Consider the following 22,337-nt stretch of genomic DNA (forward strand, 5'->3'; position numbering starts at 1 on the left):
TAGTTACCCTGAATGTTAATGGACTAAATGCTCCAATCAAAAGACACAGAGTATCACAATGGATAAAAATAAAACAAAACCCATCAATATGCTGCCTATAAGAAACTCATTTTAGACCCGAAGTTACCTCCAGATTTAAAGTGAGAGGGTGGAAAACAATGTACCATGCTAATGGACATCAAAAGAAAGCTGGGGTGGCAATCCTTAGATCAGGTCAATTAGATTGTCAGCCAAAGACTATAATAAGAGATGAGGAAGGACACTATATCATACTCAAAGGGTCTGTCCAACAAGAAGATCTAACAATTTTAAATATCTATGCCCCTAACATGGGAGCAGCCAACTATATGAACCAATTAATAACAAAATCAAAGAAACACATCAGCAATAATACAATAATAGTAGGGGCCTTCAACACTCCCCGCACTGAAATGGACAGATCATCCAAGCAAAAGATCAACAAGGAAAAAAAGGCCTTAAATGACACACTGGACCAGATGGACATCACAGGTATATTCAGAACATTTCATCCCAAAGCAACAGAATACACATTCTTCTCTAGTGCACATGGAACATTCTCCAGAATAGATCACATCCTTGGTCCTAAATCAGGTCTCAACTGGTATCAAAAGATTGGGATCATTCCCCGCATATTTTCAGACTACAATGCTCTGAAGCTAGAACTCAATCACAAGAGGAAATTTGGAATGAACCCAAATACATGGAGACTAAACAGCATCCTTCTAAAGAATGAATGGGTCAACCAGGAAATTAAAGAAGAATTGAAAAAATTCATGGAAACAAATGATAGTGAAAACACAAAAGTTCAAAATCTGTGGGACACAGCAAAGGCAGTCCTGAGAGGAAAATATATAGCGGTACAAGCCTTTCTCAAGAAACAAGAAAGGTCTCAGGTACACAACCTAACCCTACTCCTAAAGGAGCTGGAGAAAGAACAAGAAAGAAAGCCTAAACCCAGAAAGAGCAGAGAAATCATAAAGATCAGAGCAGAAATCAATGAAATAGAAACAAAAAAAAACCAATAGAACAAATCAACAAAACTAGGAGCTGGTTCTTTGAAAGGATTAATAAGATTGATAAACCCCTGGCCAGACTTATCAAAAAGAAAAGAGAAAGGACCTAAATTAATAAAATCATGAATGAAAGAGGAGAGATCACAACCAACACCAAAGAAATACAATTATAAAAGATACTATGAGCAACTCTACGCCAACAAATTTGACAATCTGGAAGAAATGGTTGTATTCCTAGAGACATATAAACTACCACAACTGAACCATGAAGAAATAGAAAACCTGAACAGACCCATAGTCAGTAAGGACTTTGAAACAGTCATCAAAAATCTCCAAACAAACAAGAGCCCAGGGCCAGGCGACTTCCCAGGCGAATTCTACCAAACATTTAAAGAATTATTAATACATAGTCTCCTGAAACTGTTCCAAAAAATAGAAATGGAGGGAAAATTCCAAACTCATTTTATGAGGCCAGCATCACCTTGATCCCCAAACCAGACAAGGATCGCATCAAAAAAGAGAATTACAGACCAATATCCTTGATGAACACAGATGCAAAAATTCTCACCAAAATGCTAGCCAATAGGATTCAACAGTACATTAAAAGGATTATTCACCATGACCAAGTGGGATTTATTCCTGGGCTGCATGGTTGGTGCAACATCCACAAATCAATCAATGTGATACAATACATTAATAAAAGAAAGAACAAGAACCATATGAAACTCTCAATAGATGCTGAGAAAGAATTTGACAAAGTACAGCATCCCTTCCTGATCAAAATTCTTCAAACTATAGGGATAGAGGGCACATACCTCAATATTATCAAAGCCATCTATGAAATACCCACCGCAAATATCATTCTCAATGGAAAAAAACTGAAGGCTTTTCTACTAAGGTCACGAACACGGCAGGGATGTCCATTATCACCACTTCTATTCAACATAGTACTAGAAGACCTAGCCTCAGCAATCAGACAACAAAAGAAATTAAAGGCATCCAAATCAACAAAGAAGAAATCAAACTATCACTCTTGGCAGATGATATGATACTATATGTGGAAAACCCAGAAGACTCCACTCTAAAACTGCTAGAACTTGTACAGGAATTCAGTAAAGTGTCAGAATGTAAAAGCAATGCACAGAGACCAGTTGCATTTCTCTACACCAACAACAAGACAGAAGAAAGAGAAATTAAGGAGTCAATCCCATTTACAATTGCACCCAAAACCATAAGGTACTTAGGAATAAACCGAACCAAAGAGGCAAAGGATCTCTACTCAGAAGACTATAAAGTACTCATGAAAGAAATTGAGGAAGACACAAAGAAATGGAAAAATGTTCCATGCTCCTGGATTGGAAGAATAAACATTGTGAAAATGTCTATGTTACCTAAAGCAATCTGCAATCCCTATCACAATCCCATCCATTCTTTTTCAAAGAAATGGAACAAATAATCCTAAAATTTATTTGGAACCAGAAAAGACCTCGAATAGCCAAAGGAATATTGTAATAGAAAGCCAAAGTTAGTGGCATCACAATTCCAGAGTTCAAGCTCTATTACAAGGCTATCATCATCAAGACAGTATGGTACTGGCACAAAAGCAGACACGTACATCAATGGAACAGAATAGAGAGCCCAGAAATAGACCCTCAACTCTCTGGTCAACTAATCTTCGACAAAGCAGGAAAGACTGTCCAATGGAAAAAAGACAGCCTCTTCAGTAAATGGTGTTGGGAAAATTGGATGGCCACATGCAGAAAAATGAAATTGGACCATTTCCTTACACCACACACAAAAATAGACTCAAAATGGATGAAGGATGTCAATGTGAGAAAGGAATCCATCAAAATCCTTGAGGAGAACACAGGCAGCAACCTCTTCAACCTCAGCCACAGCAACTTCTTCCTAGGAACATTGCCAAAGGCAAGGGAAGCAAGGGCAAAAATGAACTATTGGGATTTCATCAAGATCAAAAGCTTTTGCACAGCAAAGGAAACAGTTAAGAAAACGAAAAGACAATTGAATGGGAGAAGATATTTGCAAATGACATATCAGAAAAAGGGCTAGTGTCCACAATCTATAAAGACCTTATCAAACTCAACCCCCAAAGAACAAATAATCCAATCAGGAAATGGGCAGAGGACATGAATAGACATTTCTGCAAAGAAAACACCCAGATGGCCAACAGACACATGAAAAAGTGCTCCACATCACTTGGCATCAGGTTAATACAAATCAAAACTACAATGAGATACCACCTCATACCAGTTAGAATGGCTAAAATTAACAAATCAGGAAATGACAGATGCTGGCTAGGATGTGGAGAAAGGGGAACCCTTCTACACTGTTGGTGGGAATGCAAACTGGTGCAACCACTCTGGAAAACAGCATGGAGATTCCTTAAAAAGTTGAAAATAGAGCTACCCTACGACCTAGCAATCGCACTACTGGGTATTTACCCTAACGATACAAATGTAGTGATCCGAAGGGGCACGTGCACCTGAATGTTTATAGCAGCAATGTCTACAATAGCCAAACTATGGAAAGAACCTAGATGTCCATCAATAGATGAATGGATAAAGAAGATGTGGTATATATATACAAGGGAATACTATGCAGCCATTAAAAGAAATGAAATCTTGCCATTTGTGACAATGTGGCTGGAATTAGAGGGTATCATGCTTAGCGAAATAAGTCAATCAGAAAAAGACAACTGTCATATGATCTCCCTGATATGAGGAAGTGGAGATGCAACATGGGGGGTTGGGGGGTAGAAAAAGAATAAATGAAAGAAGATGGGATTCGGAGGGAGACAAAACATAAATGACTCTTAATCTCACAAAACAAACTGAGGGTTGCTGTAGGGAGGGGGGTTGGGAGAGGGGGGTGGGGTTATGGATATTGGGGAGGATATGTTTTATGGTGAGTGCTGTAAAGTGTGTAACCTAGCGATTCACAGACCTGTACCCCTGGGGATAAAAATACATTATATGCTTATTAAAAAATTAAACAAACAAAATTTAAATAAACTAAATAAATTTAAAAATAAATTGATTTTTTTTCTCACATTTTACATGATCATTTACAGATGATTAAAAAATAAAGAATACTGTGGGCCACCTGGGTGGCCCAGTTGGTTAAATATCTGACTCTTGGTTTTGGCTTAGGTCGTGATCTCATAGTCATGGGATAGAGCCCTACATTAGGCTCCACATTCAGGACAGAGTCATTTTGAGGTTCTCTCTCCCTCTCCTTCTGCCCCTCCTACTCTCTCTCTTTAAAATAAATAAATTTTGAGGCACCTGCGTGGCTTAGTCATTAAGCATCTGTCTTCAGCTCAGGTCATGATCCTGGAGTCCTCGGATGGAGCCCCACATCTGGCTTCCTGCTTGGTAGGGAGCCTGCTTCTCTCTCTCCCCCACTCCCCCTGCTTGTGGTACCTCTCTTGTTGTGTCTCTCTCTGTCAAATAAATAAAATCTTAAAAAAATTAATTAAATTAAATAAATAAATCTTTAGAAAAAAGAATATTGTGGATTAAATAAAAATTTTAGATTTTGTGAGGTCAGAGGAAGGAAATAAATGAGAAATAAAATATTTGCACTAACAAAATAGGAAATACAAACACCAAATAAGTGTGAGAAAGTTCTCAGATTGACTTATAATGAGATATATGCCGTATGAATATACAGTTACCAGAGGGTGATAAGGACGTGAAAAAATCTCCATGACTGCTAGTAATCATGTGAATTGTATTTCAAGTTTGAAAAATGGTTTGATATTATCTGGAAAGGCTGAAAACAAATATACTCTGTGATCTTGCAAATTCATTTCTGTATATAATCAACAGGGGAAGGCTGAGTACCAGAATATAAGCACAAAAACATTTATGATAGTTGAATTTAGAAACAACAAAATCTGTTGACTAATATCAACATCCATTAATAATAAATGGGGAAAAATTGTGATATCTTCATATGATTGCATACTATAAAGCAGTTAACATAAATAAATTGCATATACATATAAGAAAGTGAATGATTTTTATAAACTTGATGAGAAAATCGATATGCAAAAGAATGCATGCAGTATATACTAATTACATAAACTTTAAAAGCAGATCAAATTAAACTTTTTTGAAATACATAGACAGTGAAACCATTTTTAATAAATGCCATGAAAATGAAAAACATTAGTGACCACAGATGGGAATGTGAAAAGTGGTTTGGGCTTTCGATCTCGGTAATGTTAAACTTCTTGACCTGAGCAGTGATTATGCAGGTGATCACTTTTCATTTAATAAGTTTATAGTACATGACTGTTTTATATACTTTTCTGTGTGAGATATAGTTCACTCATAGAAAATACTGAATACAGAAAGAAAGGTAGTGTAATTTATCAAAATTTATTATGAACAAAAAAATGAATCTTTGCTCCCTTGATATTTGGGAATAATAGGTTTTTCCCTCCCTCCTCTCTCTTCCTTCCTTTTTCCTTTCCTCTATTTTTTTTTAATACAACACAATAAAATAAAATTTTATGCTGCTGGGAATGATCCTGTAGTTTGGGCAAAAGTGATGCAAAAGAAAGGAAGAGAAGGGATCATAGCCGAAGCTAAGCTGATAAGAGTGGATGGGATCCAGAAGACAAGTAGAAGGGATCTATTGATAGGTTTGGGAGACTCTTCTTTCTTACTAGATAAAAGAACGAGATTTTGTAGAAAGGTTGGGTTGAATTTGTAGATTTGGGGGTGAGAGCTAGAATTTTTCTTCAGTGGGAGGAGTTAGGCTCTTCCCTAAGATGACACTAGAAGAACCATGACCAGCCTGCACTATCAGTGATTCCAAGCAAATGGCCCCGGTCCCAGGACAATACTCACCATGGTTCTGTCCTGCCAGGCGGTTCATCAAGTAGGATTTTCCTGTCCGAGACAGCCCTGCAATGGCCACCACCACCACAGGCTGAGATATATTGTTAAGAATCTCTAGTGCTTCTGGATTCACTGTCAGCTGCTCTTTCTGGTTTTCTACCAGGCAGATGGGGGCCGTCATGGTGGCTCCAGATGCCATGGTGACCTGTAATCCAGAAGAGCTGTTCAATATAACACAAGAGCCCAAAATCCCCTCTGATGGTCATATAAACTGTACACCTATCAGCTTTCTGTTTATGGAATATAGACACCATTTCTAAGGGTAAATTATGCACCCTAGTTAGTGTGTCAAAGCTTGAGACAGAGGACTTTCATCTCTTATGTTATTGATCTTAAAATGAATCTTAAAATAACCATACCCAGGAGATGTATAAAATGAATACAACAAAGAAAGCAAAGGATGGAGATGGGGACCTGAGAAAACCAGTATATTGGGGGTAAGGCAGAATGAAACATAAAGATAGATGAGAAGAGTCATCAGAAGAGTTTCTAAGAGTTCCAGGACAATATGGTGACTCATCAGTTCTGCGAATATTTATTGAGTGCAGCTGTGCTGTACTGTTGTAGGTGCTCAGTATCCAGAAGTGAACAAGTGGCTGAAATTCTTGCCTTGTGGAGTTCTAGACTAGTAGGGGCAGTCAGGTAATCAACAAAACAAATCAGCGAAGATATGTGTTAGTGGATAGTGAGTGGTCTGGAGAAAAGTAAGCAGGGAATGAAATACACAGCAATGGATAGGGGTTGGAATTGGAATTGGAATTGGAATGGGGGTGGAATTATATACAGAATATTCCAAGAAAGAGACAAAATGGAGGTAATCAGTGTCTGTGATGAGGACAGATTTCATGAAAGGGCAGTAACATGAAGCAGATTGGTTGGGGGAGTGAGCGTAAAAGAAGGGAGAAGAAATAATAATGCAGCTTGTCTCAACATGCAAGATCTCTATACATTGTGCTTAAGGAAATATATGGGTCCAGGATTCATTCATGTAACTGGAAAATATTTCTCATTTATAAGTTTACAACAAAGAGAGCCAGTTATAAAGATGTTTAAGGATCTTCCCGGATCTGACAGAGTCCCATGTCTGAGCTAGATTCTGCCTTGGTTGTTTTCATCTAAATGAATGGAACATTCCATCATACCAAAAGATAGAGACCTGCCAAAGAACATTTGCTGTGCCTTTAGTCTAAGATAATGCTTAGTAACATTCACGTGTCCCCACGCTGCTTCCAGCCCTCTGCCTAAGGTGGGGTTACTTGAATAGTCATTCAAGCAGTATGGGACCCAAAGTGGTAGGAGCTTTCATGTATAACGGTACCCCTATGAGGGCATTCCCACAAGTAAATTAATGCTCATTGGGCACAATTAAGCACGTCCTTCAAGAGAGAGAACTGAATTGAGTGCTCTAGATTATATAATCCTGTATATTTGGGGACAGTTGGTGATACACAATTACAATTTTCTTAGCTGGTTTGAGACACTAATTGAAATATCAGTCTCTAATCAAGCATGATTTCTGGATAAAGAAGGCCTCATTACATAACTTTTCAATATTATATTTGCTTTTCGCATTTTGTGGGAATATAAAATATTGTCTATTTGTTTCTTCCGAGAAACAAAGATGATTAACTACATGGCAAATACGCATACATTTTTAGGCACACAAAAGGGGTTTGTCAAAGGTGTTAGTAAAAGACAGGGAAATGTAGAGCAGAATTTAATTAGAATGAGAGCAAGGAGATAAGATTGAGAGAGACAGAGAGAGAAAGATTGAAGATCCTGGAGAAACAAGGATGACTGACAGAGACAGCATCATACTCTGTGTTTGGAGCCCAACTGCCAGGGCACGAATACTGGATCCATCTTTACAAGCTGTGGGATTCCTGGAGAGATATCTCTCTGGGCCTCTGTTTTTTTCATCTGTGAAATGGGAATTCTTATAGTAACTAAATTGTAGGGCCAGTAGAGTAAAAACATCCCAGAATACATACATACAGAACACTTAAAATTATATTTGATACCGAATAAATGCTATGCAAGTATTGCTTAAAAATAAGTATCTAAGGAGCACCTGGGTGGCTCAGCGGGTTAAGCGTCTGCCTTTGGCTCAGTTCATGATCTCAGGGTGAAATTCCAGAAGGCAAAAAATTGGTTTGGGAAAAATGGTGACAATTCTTTCCCACGAATAAAAGCTGGTGTCAAGGAGACAATGATTACTGAAAGCAAATTGTCCCATGAGAAGCCAGAGTTAGCAGAAGCCAAACCAGCATGAACCACTGACTCTAGTGTCAGGTAGGGGCAAAAGAGAGACATGACCAGATGTTAGCACTGATTTGGGAGGGAAAATGTTGTAGTTCAACACTTAAGAGTTCTAATCATCTACTGCCTGGGAGACATTGAAAAAGGAACCTACCTCTGTAAATCTTGACTTTCTTATCAGTGTTACGGGTTTAAAAAAAAAAAGTAATTCCTGCTTAATCCATTACTGTACAGGGCAATAACAAAAACTTCCCAATACATTAAAATTTCCACAGTTAATGTACTGTTTCTACAATGAGCCTGTTAAGCCATGGAGTATTGAAGCAACAAGTTCTGTAAATGGGAAATACCAAGAATTAATACAGTAACTAAAACAGTTTTTCTTTAAAAAAAAATCAATCTGATTCTGAACAGACTTCTGTGCAATTTCTCTTCTTTTCTAGGGATGGGTGGGAGAAGAGATTAGAAGTAAAACATGAGCTTTGTAATACCGTGTGAGGAGGAAATATAGACTTCTCATAATTAATATTTTGAAAAGTTTTGGAGAAGAGATGATATTACAAAATGATTAAAAATTTTTTTTCATGCAAAGGAAGAACCTTTATCTCCAAAATAAACAAGTAGAATGCGATAGTTCTATTATATACAGATAAATGATCATTGGTTTCCTAAGGTACTGTCTGTACGAGTTATCTGGAGTGATGGTTAAGTGCTCAAAACCTTTATTTTTAATAAATACTGCCAGTTATTATTTGCGGGGATTGTGCATTTGGAAACAGTGTATGATGAAAAAACCATATAGTTCCGTCACACAGTTATTTTTATCAGTTGATTAACAATGAGTAGGAAGAATGCCAAAGAATTATTCCATGTAATATAGCTTTGTAATATTTTCAGAATATTGGACGTTATTAATAAAAGAACAATCGACAATCCAAATTTTAGATTCCAATTGTCTCTAAGGTAAGGATCATCTTTTTGTTTTTCCAAAGCTCAGCAGGGCGCAGGCAGTACCTGTTTGAGGGGGAAGGGCGTTGGGAAGTGGAAGGAGCGACCCTACCCTACGCAGGGCCTCTGCGACACGACCCGGGGTCCTTCAGTCTGAGAAGGGGCTTCATCCCCCTTTCTGTGGGTGCGGTGGGATGCACTCCTTCGGTGCAGCGCTTTTTATGCACACGTGGGGGGACGCCAGAGGAGGAGCCGCGCATTCCGGGGACACTGTGCGTGCGCGCCGTGGCTTTGCCGCCAAAGCAAAGCGCCCCAAAGGGCACACGCCATCTAGCACCCTCCCGGTTCTTTTGCTGTCTTTGGGACCTGCCAGCGTGGAGTCTGCGTTTGGGAATTTGTTGTTGTTAGTTAGTTAGCGGCTATATGCACGGAAGACCAAGTTTAGCAGCGAACTTACCTAGGGCGGGCGCTGCAGTCAGGGGACACGTTCTCAGCTGCCCTCGCCTATCCTTTCCCGCTCCCGCGTCTGGCTTCTACGGAGAGGGTCTGTTCTCTTTAGAACTTAAAGCAAACCGGATATTACAGCCTTGCTTTTCATGAAGGTTCGGAATGGAGCCCGAAATCGAAAGGAGAGGTATTATTCCTGTTCCATCTATGTGGATTTTCACTGCTAGCCGTCAGGATACCTGACTGTGGGAATGAGGCGAAGTAGAACATCTTTGGTTCTCCCGCATCCCTTCCTCCTGCACAGCTGGTTTAGGTTTCCTTGGCACCCACAATAAATACGGAGCAGTGGGAGTGAATGTGAGCAAAGTAGGTTGAGAATATTTGAACAACCTTTTCTCTGAGGTCCTTTGTCAGGAAGAGGTTTTTGTTTCTCTTTTTTAAGTTTTTACTTGGTTACGTGTTCTCTCACTGCCTTTTTTTTTTTTAAATTAAAAAAAAAAAAGCCCTTCTTGGTATTACATAAGTATTTAAAAAGTAACAATAAAATGCATATGTATACATATAAAATTAAGGGATATGTATATATAATTTTGAAATTATTATTTTATAGTTCAGAAATAATCACTATTATCTTAAGTCGCAGTTTATCCATTTTTTTTCCCCTAGGGTGGATGCAGATTTTGGGAAACTGAAGCTTATACATTTTGAGGGTTCACTCAAATACAAAGAAAATTTCACAAGCAGATATTTATTTAAAATGAGCAAAGAAAATAGGAACAAAAAAATGTAAAAACCTAACATGCTACAAAAATGTTTTTCTATTATTTTTCTTCTCTTATGGTACTCTCTTTTGTATCTGAATTTTAGTATGAGCAATAATTCTGGAAAAATAACAAAAAAATATGAATTTAAGGCATTGCATGGTATTGTGCTACAGAACTGGACTATGTAATCAATTACTCATTTACTACAATGTGTTGCCTTCTGGATGGATAGATAGGAGCTGTGCCATGGAATCTCTGCGGCCTTTGGTTCATGGGCTGCTTTCCTCTGCCGAAAATGTTCTGAGTTAACTGAAGACAGTGAGAATATTAATTACATTTTTGTTAATATGTTTGTGTGAAATTGGCTCTTTGTAAATAACATGGTAAAAACTAAGAACTAAGAGATATTAGAGATTCATTATTTATAATACTATTAAAAACAATTCCTTAAAACCAGACTTGAATTAAGAAAGCTGTTACTTGTGGTATCAGACAACAAATTTCTAATTGTCAATTTTAAAAAGACTCATTTCCTTTGATATGTGATGGAATGCAAGCAATAACATTTATTTTTAATTGTGGTAAAATATATATAACATAACTATCTTAACTATTTTTTAAGTATATAGTACAGTGTTAAGGATATTCACACTGTTGTGCGATCACCAGAACTCTTTTTATCTAGCAGAACTGAAATCCTATACCCAATAAATAGTAATTACCAGTTTTCCTCTCAGTCCCTGGCAGTCACCACTCTACATTTTCTTTCTATGAACTTGACTACTCTAGCTATCCCGTATAAGTGGAATTATAGTTTTTGTCTTTTTGTGATTGGTTTATTTCACTAAGTCTTATAATCCATATACACAAGATGTCTTTCTATTTATTCTTATCTTCTTTAATTTACCCTTATTTTATTTACGAGAGAGAAAAAGAGAGAAAGGGGGAGAGAGTGAGAGAGAGCATAAGCAGGGGTAAGAGCAGAGGGAGAGGGAGAAGCAGACTCCTCAGTGAGCAGGGAGCCTGACATGGGACTTGATTCTAGGACCCTGGGATCATGACATGAGCCAAAGGCAGACGCTTAGCCAACTGAGCCACCCAGACACCCCATGTCTTCCTTAATTTCTTTCAGCAATGTTTTGTCATTTTTGAATATAAAAACGCCTTTAGTTTCCTTGTTCAAGTTTATTCCTAAGAATTTATTGTTTTTGGTGCTGTTTTTTAAAAAGATTTTATTTATTAATTTGAGAGAGAGAGAGTATGAGCAGAGGGAAAGGCAGAGAAAGAAGCAGACTCCCTGCTAAGCAGAGAGCCCTGTGCAGGGTTTGATCCCAGAACTCTGAGATCACCACCTGAACCAAGGCAGACACTTAACAGACTGAGCCACCCAGGTGCCCCTGTTCTTGGTACTATTGTAAATGGATTGTTTTCTTAACTTCCTTTATGATCTGTTTATTGTAAGCTTATAAAAATGCAACTGATTTTGAGTATTAATTTTATATCCTGCAACTTTGCTGAATTCATTAATTATAACTTTTTTGTATGTGAACATTTAGGGTTTTCTGCATGTAAGTTTATATTGTCTTCAAATAGGGATAATTTTATCTCCTCATTTCCAGTTTATTTCTAGCTCCATTCCACTGTGAAGGATAGGTAGCATGATTTCAATAATTTGAATGTATTAAGACTTATTTTGTGTCCTAACATTAAGTCTACCGTGGACAATATTCCATTTGCACTTGAGAAAACTGTGCATTCTGCTGGTGGGTGTCGAGTTTTGTATATGCTTGTTAGGTCCAGTTGGCTTCTAATGTTGCTCAAGTCCTCTTTCCTTATTGATCTTCTGTCTGGTAACTGTACTCATTCTTGGCAAGTGAGGTATTGATTTTCCTATTGTTATGTAAATGTGTCTGTTTCTTCCTTCAATTCTGTCAATGCTTGCTTCATATATTTAGGAGCTCTGATGTTGGGTACATATATATTTACAAATGTTTTATCTTCTTGAGGTATTGATCTCAATACATAATATAATGACCTTTTTTTTTGTCTTTGTAATCTATTAAAGTTTACTTTATATGATATTAGTATTTATCCTGCTTTCTTGTCTCTGCCCATCTCCAAAGAAGTATTGATGGAATTTCCATAAATGTTGTAGGCTTCTTGATCCAGCACAACAAATCTAGAGAACCAGATCTGAATGTGAACAAAATAGTGGTAGGATGAGACTATCTCAACAGCCTTTTGTCAAGAAGGAAGGATTTTTTTTTTTTAAATTGCTTTACTTAGTCATTCCTTTTCTCTTCCCTCCTTTTTGGGAAGGACTTTTATTATTGACGTGTTTTTATTTTTCAATAACAAAAAACCATACTTATGTGTGTATATATAAGATCCCTAATTTTATAGTCCAGAGATATTCATTAATATTTTTTCTGTTGTCTTCCAGTTTTCTTCTCTGCTTATAGTAGGATGGATTTGGAGGGTTTTTTTGGGGGGGGTACCAGGTAAAGCATAAAAATACAAAATTTAGAGCTTAATGATCTAACTCAAAAGTATATGCAACAGTATCACAGACAGATGTCTTTAAGTCCTGAAATTGAACACAGTAGCTTCAAAACTGTTAAACCTAGCTGGGCTAAGTATAGGGGACATGCATATCTTGAGAAAAAAAGGTTTTATAGAAGAAAGGGTGAGCACATGACTCAAGTCCTATGAAGACAATCCTTCAGCCAACTTGGTTAAAATCTTCTCTCTTTTGTTTTTGTTCATGAGGAGGCTATAAAAACGCCAAGTCCAGAGATGAAGAATTTAAAGCTAGTAATTTTTGCCCAAAAGATCTAAAAAATTATTTTTATTTTTTATTTGTACTTAATATTTTATATATTTTAAATTTAACATTTATATTTTACAATTTTAAATCAAGTATGTATTACCTTAAAAATGGTAAGGTTATTATTATTTTAAAATGTAAGAAAATAAATTTGGAGTTTTTCTTTTAGCTTCCCAGGTTTGTAATTGCTATGGAAAAAATGTCTTAAAGTTTAAATTTAAAATTATAGACAAGTCATAATGAGAGTATAATATTGGTAATGAAAGAATGGTTGAATAGTTTCCTAAATTTATTTATGGAATTTATGGAAATAAAAGACAATTTAGCTAAAATGAAGTTTTTTCATGTTATACTACTTTAACTCCAAAAATAATGATGTTATTTTAGAAACCAACATTTGGTTACAAAGCTATGGATACTCTAGCTCTTCTGAAGGGACACAAACTTAAAGCAGTTTCTGTTTAAAAAATCTATTTAATGCAATTCTGCCACTGAGAAAAACGTGTGTACAAAGGAAACAAGACTCACATGCTTAAAGAATTCTAGAATCAGAGAGGGTCAGCATGGTGATTTAACTATAAAAATCAACCCAAACTGAAGCCTGGGTGGCTCAGTTGGTTAAGTGGCTGCCTTTGGCCCAGGTTATGATTCCAGTGTCCTGGGATCAAGTCCCACATCGGGCTCCTTGCTCAGCAGGGAGCCTGCTTCTCTCCCTCTGCCTCTGTCTGCCATTCTGTCTGCCTGTGCCCTCTCTCCCTCTCTCTCTCTCTGACAAATAAATAAAATCTTAAAAAAAAAAAAATCAACCCAAACTAAAAGCATGTTGGATGTTGTTGAGCATCAAAAAACCCACAGCTTTTAAGTCTGTAATCCACTTTTAAAGAGATTTTATTTCTTTATTTGAGAGAGAGAGAGAAATTAAGAGAGAGTGCAAGTAGGAGGGAAGGGCAGAGGAACAAGCATTCTCCCCCTGAGCAGGGCGCTGGATGTGGGGCTCCATGTGGGACTCTATCTCAGGACCCTGGCATCATGACCTGAGCTGAAGGCAGAAGCTTAACTAACTGAGCCACCCAGGTGCCCCAGTCTTTCATCCATTTTCAGTTTATTTTTGCAGATGATGTGAGGTAAGTGTCCAATTTCATCCTTCTGTATGTGGATATCCAGTTTTCAGAGGCTATCCTTTCCCTATTGTGTGTTCTTGCTACTTTTGTTGAAGACCAGTTGGCCTTAGATGTGCTTATTTCTAGCCTCCATATTCCATTACATTAGCCTAAATCTTGGCTTTTATGCCAGTGTATACTGTTCCTATTATACTGTTCCTATTATTGTAGATTCTTAATATATTTTAAAATCAGGAGATGTGATGCTGCTAGCTTAGTTCTTGCTCATGATTGCTTTGATTATTCAGGGTCTTCTGTGACTCTGCACAGGTTTTAGGGTGATTTTTCTATTTCTGCACAGAATACCACCAGAATTTGCATAGGTATTGCTTTGAATATGTAGAGCACGTTGGGTAGTATGGACCTTTTAACAATATTAATTCTTCTAATCCCTGAATGTGAGATGTCTTCCCATTTATTTGTATCTTCTTTATTTTCCTTCATCACTGATTTATAAGTTTCAGCGTACAAATCTTTTACCTCTTTGGAAAAGTTTATTTCTCAGTATTTATTATTTTTACTGTTACTATGAATGATAGGTTCCTTTTTTCTAAAAAAACAGAACTATTATATTACCCAGCAAGCCAGCCCCTGGGTATATATCCAAAGGAAATTAAATCAGGATCTCAAAGAGATATTTGCATCCCTATGTTCACTGAAGCATTATTCACAATAGCCAAGATATGGAAACAATCTAAATGTCCACCAGTCAATAAAGGGATAAAGAAAATGTGGCATATAAGTGAAGTGGAATATTACTTTGACTTAAAGAAGGAGATCCTGCCATTTGTGACAATGTGGATTGAACCTGGAGGACATAATGTCAAGAGAAATAGGCCAGATGCAGAAATGCAAATACTGCATTATCTCACTTATATGTGTAATCAAAAATAATAAAATAATAGCAGCAGAGAGTAGAATGTCAGTTGCCAAGAGCTGGGGGAGGAGGAAATGGGGGATATATTGGTCAAGGAGTACATTTCAGCTATGTAAGATAAGTTCTGGAGATCTAATATACAACAATGTGACTATAGTTAACAATACTGTATTGTATAGTTGAAATTTCTTGAAGGGTTGATTATGTTTTCACCACACACACACAAAAAAAACCACAATAAAAGAATAGAATTCAGAACTATGCAAAAAGTAAGGCAATGATCTAGTTTGGCTGTTGACTATCATAAGCATGTCTCCTTGCCAGCAAGCTAAAGAGTACATGACTAGAGGGAGGTCACATCTTCATTTTAGTGATGATCTTTTGGAATACAGGGCATACATGAAAAACTAAAATTATAGAGGATTTTAATTAATGAGATAGATATTTAGGAGAAGAAAGAGCCTTGAGGAATGCCTGGAAAGCTACTACTGTATAATTACGAGTTTATGGCAGTCCAAAGCGTCTCTCATGTCACTTTCTGAGAAGCCCTAGAAAATTCCCTGTTCCCTTATTCCATACAAGTTCAATCCAGTGAGTTCCCTCCAATCACCTCTCCTCACCTTAAATGAGGTGAGACTCAGCCTGGAACACAGCTCTGACTTCCCAGGGGGACAATTCAGTGACATAAATGGGCCTGATGTGAAAAACCATCTCATCTCTGTCCCAGAGACCCAATCTGAAAAACACCTTCACAACAATTAGTGGGTGTGACCTCCATGGCCCACTGCATCTGTTTTGGTGTGAAGACATAGGTAAGTGCACTGGCCTTAGGCCACACCTCAAGAAGTACTTCCTTTTCACATTTGGTCCACTTTAAGTTGAGAAATCCTGAAATTTTGACTTGGGTATTAGATCTCACTGTTAGGCAGTTCTCACTGTAAAGCCACATCAGGCACGGTTTATGAGGGGGAAACGTTATCCCTAGCTTAATGTCTCCCTTTTTACCGTTTCTTGAGTGGCAGAGTCCACAAACCAAAAATGGAGAGACTTTAAGATTTGAAGAGGGAGGGGGTTGTCTTTTAGAACCACCCCAAAGGAAAAAATCAGAATCTAAGAAAAGAGGGGCACAGGGAGTTGCTGCTTAACACACATAAAGTTTCAGTTTTACAAAATGAATCAATTCTAAAGATCTGATGTAGAACCAACATGCTTATGGCTGATAGTAATGTACTGTGCATCTAAAGATTTGTTAAGGGGGTAGATTTCATGTTGAGTGTTCCTACCCCAATAATAATAATAATAAAACGAATCTAATACAAAACCTGAAGACCTAAGTGCCTGTGTACTTGTCACCATAAAGAGCTCACACTATAATGGAAATTTCACATTCAGTGCTGTGGGTTCCATTAAGCCTCCTTGCTCAGGAGGAGGGTCTACCTTCTCATTCATTTCCACTACTCTTTCAGAATATGTTTCTAATAACCATGCTACAAATGTAGAAGGAGAGGGGCGCCTGGGTGGCTCAGTGGGTTGAAGCCTCTGCCTTCAGCTCAGGTCATGATCTTAAGGTCCTGGGATCGAGCCCCACATCGGGCTCTCTGCTCAGCGGCGAGCCTGCTTCTTCCTCTCTCCCTCTCTGCCTGCCTCTCTGCCTACTTGTGATCTTTGTCTGTCAAATAAATAAATAAATAAAATCTTTAAAATAAAAAACAAACAAACCAAAAACAAAACAAATGTAGAAGGAGAGTGCGGCCCTTGGACTACATTTTACCATTTCATACAATTCCTGCAGTGGGAGGACTTTTAGAGAGCCATCAGCCAAACCCAATCTCCTTTGTCTTGGTGTTACATTTCCTAGAGTATGAGGAAAATGGAAACTGCATTAATGACCTGCTAGAGGCCTACTCTGTTTAGGAATTGGATCAGTTTTTATTTTTAGCATATTATCTTAATATATTTAGCATAAATACCTTCAATATCGTCAATTGATATTGACTGGTTTTTTCCCTCTACACATGCACTGGTCCACTGAAGTGATAAAGAAATAAGAGTAAGCAGCTCATTCTTCAAAGTCAACTTACTAATTGCTGTTAAAGCTATGGCTCCTCGGCTAGCCCCTTTTCTACTCTGGCTACCAGGAGGGCAATGTGACATCAGCATCTGCCTCTCAAGGTGTGCTTCTTTGCAATCCTTGCCAATGAACTTGGATACTGACACAACACAAAATGAGTTTAAATTTGTGTGATCATAAATTCAACTGATAATACTACAGAACAAACCATTTAGATGTTGCTGGCTCAATAGAGCTGTGAAAACAGATACTTTAATTTTCCATTGTGGTAAAATACATATAACTAAAACTTACCATTTTAACCATGTTTAAATATATAGTTCAGTGACATGAAGTACATTCACATTGTCATGTAACCATCACCACAATCCATTTCTAGAACTTTTTCATCATCCTAAACTGAAGCCAAACTAAATGTATTTCAACCTTAACCTTACATAAATGGAATTGTACAACCCAGGACTTGAGGGTCTCACTTTGTCACACTTAGTACATAGCTAGAAATGGAATTGCTGGGTCATAAGGGAATTTTACCTCTAATCTTTTGAGAAGCTGCCAGTCTGTTTTCCAAAGTGGCCGTCCTACCTCTCGTTCTCACTAGCGATGTATGAAGGTCAAAACTGCTCTACATCCTTCCTCACCAACACATTACTATGTGTCTTCTTGATTCTTACCATCCTAGTGGGTGTGAAGTGGTATCTCACTGTGGTTTTGATTTTACATCTTCCTAATGGCTAATGATGCTGAGCATCTTCTCTTTGGCTTGTTGGCCACATGTATATCTTCTTTGGAGAAATCTTTATTCATATTTTTTTGCCCATGTTTTCCTTGGGTAATTTCTCTTTTTATTATTGAGCTGTAAGAGTTCTTTATATATTCTAGATACAAGTTTCAAAGGTTATTTGGAAGACAGAAGTAGAGTGGATACCATGATTCCAGGGCAATTTGGGGCTTCATTCGCAAAGCTGGCCAGAAGCAGCTATTCCGCAGATCTCTCCAGTCTTGTATTGATAGTCAGATGGGTACAGATTTTTGGACTTTCCCACAAGCTCCATCTTCTCTCTCTGCATGAATGCTTCAGGCTCAATGCTTAGTAACTCTTCGTCCCACCAAATCTCCCCAATCAGACCTTCACACCTTAGCTCCCCTGCATCATTTATGTTTCATTTATATTTATATTATATTTATATTTATATTTATATATTACATTTATATTTCATTTACATTTCCTATTTATGTTTCCTATATTGACATGAAGCATAATCAATGCATGGTGGTCACTCTATTTTCCTGATCAAATCCATACTAATGCACCAGCATAAGGATAAAATTCCAATAGAAGATAAATCCAACATTTTTTAAAAAGATTTTATTTTTAAGTAATCTCTCAACCCAACATGGGGCTTGGACTTACAATCCCAAGATCAAGAAACTCATGATCTACTGAGTCAGCCAGGTACCTCTGATTCCAACGTATTTGATTGAAAGTGTTCACTGCATTGTTTCCCCTACACTGTTTTCACACTATGACCATTGGACAAAAACAGGTAAGTCATTTGATTAGAATATGGTGTCTATAAGTTCATGGTTCTAACAACTTGTATTTAGAACATTTATATAAGGAATAGAACTCTGTTATAAAGTCTTTGTATATCCTTTCATCATGAATACACTGAACAAATGTGTATGAAATATGAAAAGAGAAATTAGCCAAAATACCAAAATGTTAATAAAATAATTATAATGTACTAATATTTTTTGAATCATTTATTTTTGAACTTTTGTTGAATGAAACTAGTATGACACATAGACTTCAAAAATGAGCTACAGTATTATGCTATTAAAACAAAAGACGCTTCATTTTGTAATATCCATGCCAGGAAATATAAGCCTGTTTTGTCAGTGAGCTGAAAATTTTTATCCCCACACCAAACAGATTAGCAGTACCAGGTAGTGAAACAATTACCACACTGCCAGACATATCTATCATCTTTGAAAACAATAACCACTTTTATTTTTAGTTGTTTCAGTTTCTTCTTTTAGTTAATATAACTCTAAATGCAACTCCTCAGACTTCTTTTTCAATCCTTCATTAAGTGATACTTTATTAAGCAGTTCTTTTTTTTTTTAAGATTTTATTTATTTGACAGAAAGAGATCATAAGTAGGCAGAGAAGCAGGCAGAGAGAGAGGGGGAAGCAGGATCCCCACTGAGCAGAGAGCCTGATGTGGGCTTGATCCCAGGACCCTGAGATCATGACCTGAGTTGAAGGCAGAGGCTTTAACCCACTGAGCCACCCAGGTGCCCCTATTAAGCAGTTCTATAAAAGAGCAAAGGTTCTCAATTCCACAGAGGTAGCATGAGCACATGCATGTAACAGTTAAGAACGGTTGACTCTATATCAAACACTAGTTATCAGGCTCCAGGTTAAATCAGATAAAGAATTTACATGATCCCTGGGAATTTGTTGGATTTTTCATGTCACGATTAGGTTATATGATTTAATACAAGTTGACCTTTAAAAATTGAAGTTACCCAGGCTGGCATTACCTATGTCCAAGGCACCCAGGTGTCACTTTTTGAAGGATACTATGGCCAATCCACTCAACTACCTTGCAAGATAGTCAAAGTAATCTCCTGTTGCGTCTTTGGGGTAGTATTACCCATTGGGTATGTCAGAGCTTATGAATAGGCAGATTCCTTGCTCCTCCAAGATTCTGCTCCTAGGACTCTGCCTCTCCAGATACCTACCTGTTCCAGGTCCCTGGCTACCCTGGCCTTCCAACGGGAAGGAGCCCAGTACACATTCCGCCTATGGCTTTGGGAATCAGGGTCCCTCCAGGCCTGTGGAGCTCAGGTGTGTGACTAACCACCTGTATAGACTCCACGCTGGAGGGAGCACACCTACTGAAAATTCATCTGAGGTGGAGCTTTAAACTGGCAACAGTCAGTCTTCATTTGAACTTGTGGTCTAATTGGGTCACAGGCTTCTCCTATTATCACGGCTCCCAGGTGTTTCCTGTTGAAGGAAAACAGGATGAATCAGCCCAGTCCCTCCCTGCCAATAACCTCACATTTTGCCTTCATGAGGAATATAAGTCAGTGGCTAGTTTAGGGCTCATGACTGGGCAGATGCTTGTTTACCCAAGGTCCTACTCCTGTGATCAGCCTCACTCAACCCTTGCCATGTTCCATATCGCTGATAATCCCGAAATGAGCTGTAAGCACATGTGTAATACACAGTCCTTCAGTAAACCCTGGGCAGCTGGGGCTTACCAGGGCTGGGGATCTGGGGCCCAGGCCTAAAGCCCTGGATACCTTCCAGAATATAAGGAGTCCATATCTCAAAAGGTTCCACTCTGAGGTGGCAGCGGCAAGTAGGCTACAGTCATTCTCCATTTAGACCTGCTGTTGATTGTGTACCAGGCTTCTCCCACCAGAGCTCCAAGGTGTAATTTATTGGATGATACTGGGAAGTCAGCCACATCTTCCCTGGCAAGTCAGCAGTATGGTATCCTCCAGTATTGCCTTTAGGGGGAATAGGCTCATTTGTGTAGGTGAGAGCTTAGAATTAGGCATATTCCATAAACCCCTAAGAGCTGTGACTCAGCCTTTCCTGCACTTGCCTGATCCATGTCCCAGGCTACTCTGACCTGTTCACCCATGCCTGAACAGTACATACTCTGCCACCCAGCGTTGGGCAGCCGAGGCCCTCAAGGCCTGAGAAACTTGGGCCAGTTCCCAGTCACCTGCATAGCCTTAAGGGTGGAGTAAACTGGCTCACCAAAAATCTTCCTGAGGTGGGAGCTTTAAACTGGTGACAGTCAATCCCTATTTGGATGGGATCCTGGGCTTCTCTACCAATCAAGGGTTCCAGGTGTCTTGTATTAGAGGATATCATGGCAAGAGGGCGATTCCTCCAGGTCTGCCTTCTGAGAAAATATGCACATTTGTGTAGTTGAAGATTTGGAATGAGGTAAATACCTAGTGCTCCCCACTCCAAACCCATTTCTGTGACCCAGCATATCCGGACGCTTACTCTATTCCAGGCTTCTGGCTACCCTGTCCTGCAAGGGCACAAGCATGTGAACTGTGCAATACATTGGCTGGCTTTGGACAGCCTGAGCCTTCCATGTTTGTGCTGCTTAGGCTGATCCCCAAATACCTGCACAGTCTCAGGTTAGAGAAAGTCCACCCCAAGAAAATTATTCTGAGTGAGCAGCTTTCAACTGGCATCACTCCCTGTGTGACCTTCTTGCCTAATGGCAACCCAGGCTTCTCCTGAAACCAGGACTACCAGGGATATTCAGCAGGGATATTCATCTTTGGGTACCTAGTGCGTGGGATTAAGCAGATGCTTTGCACCCCCCAAAACCGTTTCCCGAGACCCGACTCCTCCCAGCACTTGCACTGTTCCAGTGCTGTGGTGGAAAGCCGGCGCACAGTAGTAAGCATCCCATCAGCTAACCTTGGAACTCCAGGGCCCTTCATACTTGCAGAACTCTAGCCCATCCCCACTCACCTCCGTAGCTTCCAGGGCATAGAAAGCCCATTTCCTGAAACCTTCTTGAGGCAGTAGCTTTAAACTGGCCATAGTGAGTCCTCATTTGGACTGGCTGTGTGATATGATCCTACTTTCTGATTGGTCTGATCAGACTGATTGGACCTACTTTCTGATTAGGTCCTAGGCTTGTTTTATTGGATGAAACCCTTGTCAGTCAACCCTGCCTATACTGGGGTTAAGGTCTGATTCTTCCTGCTTCACCTTCAGGGAGAGTATGTGCTTTTCTGTAGGTCAGGTCTTGGAATTAGGTCAATACTTTATACCTCTAAGTGCTTGCTCCTGTGATTAGGCCTTGTTGACACTTGTCCCATATGCAATCCCCAGCTCCCCTCACTTTCGAGTCCAATGTATGTGTAGTCTGCACCCAATCAGCTGGTCTGGGTGGCCTAATGTGTTTTCTCCTCCTGACTCTTAAAAGAGTTGAAACCCCCTGGTTGTGCTTTATTAGCATAGAG

At 38.6% G+C, this 22,337-nt stretch overlaps 1 protein-coding gene and 1 long non-coding RNA gene across 4 annotated transcripts in view; one reads left to right on the forward strand and one right to left on the reverse strand.

Annotated features, from left to right (window-relative positions):
* Positions 1-10,005, reverse strand: part of LOC309843264 (guanylate-binding protein 7-like) — a 25,360-nt gene extending 15,355 nt beyond the window's left edge. Inside the window, exons 1-2 of one of the 2 annotated variants that reach the window (XM_082688589.1) lie at positions 9,630-10,005; positions 5,915-6,110 (exon numbers count right to left, since the gene is read on the reverse strand). In XM_082688589.1, coding sequence (XP_082544715.1) covers positions 5,915-6,104 — 190 coding nt within the window. In that variant the 5' untranslated portion in view covers positions 6,105-6,110; positions 9,630-10,005. The remainder of the gene's footprint in view (positions 1-5,914; positions 6,111-9,629) is intronic. The other variant, XM_082688590.1, reaches the window with a different exon arrangement.
* LOC309843274 overlaps positions 9,120-22,337 on the forward strand; it is a 125,235-nt gene continuing 112,017 nt past the window's right edge. For both annotated transcript variants that reach the window (XR_014300033.1, XR_014300034.1), the window contains exon 1: positions 9,120-9,187. This is a non-coding gene — a long non-coding RNA (uncharacterized lncRNA). The remainder of the gene's footprint in view (positions 9,188-22,337) is intronic.

Source organism: Mustela nivalis (assembly GCF_964662115.1).
Source record: "Mustela nivalis genome assembly, chromosome: 10".
NCBI classification, from domain to species: domain Eukaryota; kingdom Metazoa; phylum Chordata; class Mammalia; order Carnivora; family Mustelidae; genus Mustela; species Mustela nivalis.